Genomic DNA, 6,151 nt, shown 5'->3' with positions numbered 1-6,151 from the left:
GTGGTTGGTCAGTTGAAGTCAACCTGTGGAAGCATGTCGGAAGAGCAGCTTGCCAAATTAGGAGTGGTCCTTTTCAACTGCCAGGCAGAGGTGGAGGGTCGCAGCACCTACCCTTGTACAGAGGAAATGGTATACTAGGTTTCATGCAATGAACATTTTGGTAGATTTAATCTCAAAACTCTCAAAAGGTTGGCCATGTATGTCTGTGCCTTTAATGAAACAATTCTTTCACATTTCAGACTTTAAAACAGTGCACATCAGACATGGACGCAGACACGTGGACTGCATACCACATAGTGAGCAGTCGAGCACGCTCTGTGTGCTATGCCACTCGCCAGCAGCAGTTCCGCCGTAGGGCAGAGCTGACTGTCAACGCACTAATCTCCACAGCTACCAGCCAACTGGATGCAATGCATGACTTGAAGGTAGTGTTGCCGTATTGACTTTTGCACATTTGTTTGGAGGGCAAGCTGTAATGGTACAGTATGTCTTACCTAATGTCCACGTTCCCTTATAACAGGAGGGACAGCTGGAGCTGAGGGAGCTGACTTCTGCCTCCTTGGACAAGCTAGTGCAGGGCCACAGTGCTTTGCAGTCTCAACAGGGGGAGCTGTGGAAAGGTCAGGAGCAGCTGGAGAGTTCCCTGAGTTCCAACCTGAAGCATCTCAGCCAAGAAAAGGCACTCATCGCCTCTGGACAGGAACTGGTTGCACAGCTCATTCAGGGCATCACACAGAGGATGGGTGAGAATGTGTGAATCTTTGGATATTCAAAATACTTTGTTTGACCACCGATTTGACTTTTAGATTCACATGGCTGAGTGAAGCAAAGCATGCTTACAGTAACTCGGCACGCTTTAGCAGGTGGTCATTTTAAGCTGCAGTGTAAAAAAGTAGTTATCTTACGGTAGTAGGTGTTTTTGTACAAGCAAAGTATATCACTTGCTGTCTCATGGCGTCCTCTAGAGAATGTTAGTGAGCAGTTGAAGGATCAAGGGTCTGAGGTACATGACAGTCACCAGGCCATTATTGAAGAACTTGCTCATGTCCGAGAACGAGCACAGGACGTCAACCATAAAATCGGCAAGTGTCGCTGAAATACAAAACATTTCAACATTCTATTCTGGATTAATGTAGTCAATTTATTTTGAATGATCATGGTGTCTGTGTTGCTGCAGACAGCAGTATGGCAGGTTTTCTGCAGTACCAGAACCGGACAGCTGCATACTACTCTGACCTAATGGCCAAGCTGGAGCGCATGAATGGCACACTAGGAGCCCTGTTCCACCACCTTGACAACATGCAGTACCGTCTAGAAGAGCAGCTTCACATCATCCAGGGCTACCTCGGCTGGGCAGGTGAGAATCTCGTCCATTTTACGAAAATGTATGTGGTGACACGATGCAACTTCTCTGGACTAATGGGGCTCGGATACCCATTTGATATCATAACCAGCAGTAAGAGTATTCTGCCTGACATGTCTCACAAGCACTGGCCTGCAAATCAATGAGACCTGCAATATGGCCAGATGTGTATTTTCAGACCCTTTTCTGTTGTGCCTCTGTGATTTCAGGTCTGAGCCTAGCTGCCATGTGGACATGTATTGTGCACACATGTTATTTCTTACTGTGTGCCATTCTACTGGCATTCCTTGGCTGTCCCCTTTTCACCCGGGCCATGCTGCTGCTCACTGTGCCCCTTAATGCAGTGGCTGAGCTCAACCAGCAGCCAGCCCTGGATCTGAAAAGCCTCAGCCTGTTGCTACTTACTCTTTCTCTGGGTATGGACTTCTATTGGTGATGGATATGATTATATGATGAGGCCCCTTTTTTTGTTTTGGTTATTTTAATTATCTTAAGTGTATGACATGCTTGCACAGGTCACTGGTTTGTGAACCAGCTGCTTTGGGCGTACACTCGGCTCAAGGTGAAGCCAGCCAGCCTACCCCCATGCAAAATTGTGGAAGCGGAGAAGCATGATGTGCCATCCTACCATCGATGTCGATCCTCTACACCAGAGCGGTGAGGCTGCAGATAACTCACTAGGGTTGGCACAAGCATACCAGACAAAGTTACTGCCTGTTTGTTTTATCTGATTGTCTGCATCTTATTTCATTTCTTTATCTTATCTCTTCATCTTCAGAGATGAACCGGATGGATCCCTGGCACCTGATCTACTGGATCAAGACAGCTGTCTCAATAGTGTGCAACAGGACACTGAATGTGTTTTTGTTTTAATTTGGGGGGCTTGCTAAACTGCATCATTTTCAAATGCCTCATGTTTTTGAGGGGCCTATGCCCAGCTTTGTGCGTCTGTGTGTTCCCCATAGTGATTTGATTGGCCGAGGGCTTAAAAAGTGAGGATAAAAAAAGGTTGGGACAGAAAAGTGAGGAAGCCAAAAGTGAATGGCCAGAATGTGATTATGTATGACATAAGTGTGCCCCTCACTTTACACAAGTGATTTTTCTTGTGTATAGGTGACATTCTCAAAGCAACGCTGTCGTTCTCCCATGACCACCCAATACCGGAAGCCAGGTTTGTGCCAATAATGGGCACACCCACATCAAAGTTCATAGGCCGACTCAGCCAGTCCACGGTGAGTGTGTATGTATATACTGTATATATTATAGTTCATGCACATTTCTGTTTTGTTGCCAATTATTATTTTTTTCTCTCTTTAAGGCACTCATGGAAGATGTGTACTTAAGAAACTTGGGAAGTGTTTTTGATGCAGGTGGTGAATTCCGAAGTCCTAGCCCTAATCAGTCTTTAACCAGCAATAGGTTAGTTATTTTGTTATATATGTATAACTCTGCCCCTAAAGGATGTTCACACAAGACACTAGAAACATGTCCAATATTATCCAGTCTATAAAGCAAAGCATGTAGTGAGTCCCACCGCTTCCAGTTTTCATGCCGGTGGAAGTGGTGGGAACCGTGGCAAATGCAGACCATAGTTTGCTCTCGTGAACAGCTCATCCCGGCATGAAACTTGCAAGCACACTCCCAGTAGGCCAAGGAAGAACTACAATTGTGAATAGTTGCACCATCTGTTGTACAAACTCTATTCTTTATCTTAATGTGATCATCACCAACCTTTTTCAGGGTTGTCGGAACAGTCATAATTAATTACTCATTGTGTAGTTTGCTTTTGTTCCATGTACTAATGTCATCTTTTATTTTTCTTGATGTAGCTCTCTGTCAGGCCGTCGGCTGTGCGATGGCATTACAAAGGCTGGAAAGGCTTGTAAGAAGAGGGCTGCGCAAGGACAGGACTTCTGCAGAGTACATGAAGGAGGTTATACCTCTTATGTCAATCCTTAACTGTCTAATGACAGTTAAGGAATTTGATATTTGCTATAGTTTCCTTTCTTCCTAAAACTAAAACCCCAGTAACCCTGTTGCTTATGAAATGTTTGAGAACATGCATTGCTTTTATCTTGATTGTTGAAATGTCTTGGACAGTTTTTACTTTTTATTTATTAAAGTTTTTATTGCTTCAGTATTTCAAGTTTATTAGAAAACATCATTGCATAATAATAGACATAGAAAGGTAGATGCCTCATTCACCGCTGCAATTCACTGGAGCGACCTGTCTCGCACCGAGGGCGGAAGTGCGGCCATTGTTATGAGTGTCATGGCGGCCTCCAGTCATGTGACTCACATCCCTTTTCATTGTTATTTCTTAATTGGCACCCACACGGAAGCTTGCCCTCACTTGAGAGCATGTGCCGGAAGAGGAGTCTCCTTTTTCTATGTCTATGGTCCTCCCTACTTGACCGCCACTAACTCCTGAATGCATGAAGTAATGGGCAGGAATTCTGTCTGCTGTTGTAATATTAACTTAATATAACATGCCGTTCCTGACTGGTTTGAAAGGCATAAAGGTACCTACAGTACATGTACAGCTTTAACAGGCTCTGATTCTTCTGTGCCTCTGAGAGAATCAACAGCTCCTTCTAAAAGGAATTGTGAAAAAGTTTGCTTCTGTAATATAATTCAAAAAGTTAAACTTTCATATTCTCAATTCATTGTGCATGAAGTATTTTAAACCTTATAGCATACAGCTCATGAAAATAAGCTATGTGGGAGGTCAGGCCAGTTGGCTGGTCAGTAAAATAAGTAAAGTAATACCATGGCATGGTCAGTACACCAATTAGTAGTTTTGGCATTGTAGAGTAGACTGGTGCCAAATTCATATGGAAAGCAAAATCAGCATCTAATTGTCAACATACTGAATCACAAAGTGCTCTAAAATCTCCTGGTAGATGGGTGTTGACTCCAGTGTGAAGTTGTGGTGCACTGCTCAAGGATCAAAGGGACTATACAGGTCCATCTCAATTAATTAGAATATAGTGTTTAAAAGTGAAATTTCTTCCGTAATATAATTGAGAAAGTGAAACTTTCATATATTTATTCATTGTGCATGAAGAAGTATTTAAAACCTTTTCCTTTTAATCTTGATGGAGTACAGCTCATGAAAAAAAGTGAAACTTTCATATATTTATTCATTGTGCATGAAGTGAAGTATTTAAAACCTTTTTGTTTTAATCTTGATGGAGTACAGCTCATGAAAAAAAAAATCCTATCTCAATGAATTAGAATATTTCCAGAGACCACTAAAAAATAACATTTTGTTTAAAACGAAATGTCGACCATCTGAATATATTAATGTATGCAGTTAATACTTGGTCTGTGCTAATTTTGAACAAATTATTTTATCGATGGGGCGTGGCATGGAGGTGATTAGCCTGTGGCACTGTTGAGGTGAGTGTACATACAGCCTGCCGGAAATCAGAAGAATGGTTGTTGTTGCTGATACGTCAGTCAGGAAGCTGCTGACCTGCGTAGGCCTATATAATTTTGAAAGGAGGAGGCGGTGAGCGGGGGAACGTCAAACTTTTACTGTCGCTTTATGTTAAGCTTTGAATGTTTAAGAGCGAAGACTTGAGAATTATAGCAACATATAGTTAAATAAGTTAATCAAGCCAACCATGCCACAGGTATGCGCAAAGGCATAACACCAAGAGAAAAACAAACGAACACACACACACACACACACACACACACACACACACACACACACACACACACACACACACACACACACACACACACACACACACACAACACTTCAAGTTTTGTTTTGGATCTGATTTGAGCCCTTGGGCTACTGTTTATTTAATAGGGCTACTGTTTATTTAATAGGGCTACTGTTTATTTAATAGGCCTACTGATCATTAACAAATAGCCCCAGCTGGGTGTCATAAATCTATCGCTGGACTGGACTCCATCAGGCAAGAAGCCCCATAGACTCATCAATCAACATCTAACCGTGAGTAGGCAACAAGTAAACAATATAATCACGTGAGCGTGTATAGTGTCACTGTGTCTTGTCTTATATGACTTAAAGAGTTATTTTTGGAAAACTTAAGTGTCTTGAGTATTAGGCCTAGGCCTATCCTATATTAAATGTGTTGGCAGCATACCATACTTTATTAGTTTTTTCAGTCTCTCGAAAAGAGTATTGAGAAAAGCAGACATTATTGTAGCTCTGGTCCATAGCCTTCTATACTGCTTCTACGATTCTGCCCTCTAAATGAAACGCATTAGAGCTATGGACCAGAGCTAACATTATTGTAGACTATAGGACTGATAGGAATACGAGACTGCTCGCCCCAGAGTAGTGGGGCGAGATGGAAAAGTGGCGACCCTGATGTTACCTCGCTAGCTACAATAGTTATTAACCACATTGGATGATTGATTGCCCTACAGTTGTATTTATACCAGCTCGTACTGCAACTCCTATTTTACTCGCTAGATGGCGGGAGAGGTTTTGTTATGTTAAGTGGAATATGAAGCGCAGGCAAGTAACACAAGTCTAAGTAGACAGTGGCTATGTAGTATGTACCTAGTACTGTTAAATAATGTAACTATTGATTAACTTTTATTTATACTCTCTAGGCTACTTTGGCCACCTTAGCCCGTAGCACTTGATGCCTTGACAAGTTAAAACTGAATACCGGTATTTTGTTATTTAGACAGATGCCTGGCTCATTTGTTGACCTGGCATGCATCATATGTGTTTTTGATATTACTGTTTAGAAATAGAATGATGCTTGCAAGGTACCCTTTTTTATTTTATTTTTAGGC

The 6,151-nt window shown here is 42.1% G+C and overlaps 1 protein-coding gene across 1 annotated transcript; it reads left to right on the top strand.

Moving 5' to 3' along the window:
* On the top strand, positions 1-3,394 carry LOC310865500 (protein brambleberry-like). The gene is made up of 11 exons (XM_083774645.1): positions 1-129; positions 240-425; positions 521-743; positions 966-1,086; positions 1,182-1,357; positions 1,573-1,779; positions 1,879-2,020; positions 2,142-2,200; positions 2,477-2,595; positions 2,682-2,782; positions 3,193-3,394. Exons 1-11 carry the CDS (start codon positions 34-36, stop codon positions 3,320-3,322), a joined length of 1,560 nt encoding a protein of 519 aa, XP_083630771.1. The 5' UTR covers positions 1-33; the 3' UTR covers positions 3,323-3,394.
* Positions 3,395-6,151: the final 2,757 nt, after the last annotated feature.

Source organism: Protomyctophum parallelum (assembly GCF_964188405.1).
Source record: "Protomyctophum parallelum genome assembly, chromosome: 10".
NCBI classification, from domain to species: Eukaryota; Metazoa; Chordata; class Actinopteri; order Myctophiformes; family Myctophidae; genus Protomyctophum; species Protomyctophum parallelum.
Note: the sequence above shows the minus strand (reverse complement) of the source record. Positions and strands in the feature narration are given on the sequence as shown.

Coding starts and splice junctions, on each gene's coding strand:
- LOC310865500 (XM_083774645.1), top strand. CDS start 34: ATGTCGGAAGAGCAGCTTGCCAAATTAGGAGTGGTCCTTTTCAACTGC. Junction 2,201..2,476: donor TCAAGACAGCTGTCTCAATA/GTGTGCAACAGG, acceptor TCTTGTGTATAG/GTGACATTCTCAAAGCAACG. Junction 2,783..3,192: donor CAGTCTTTAACCAGCAATAG/GTTAGTTATTTT, acceptor TTCTTGATGTAG/CTCTCTGTCAGGCCGTCGGC.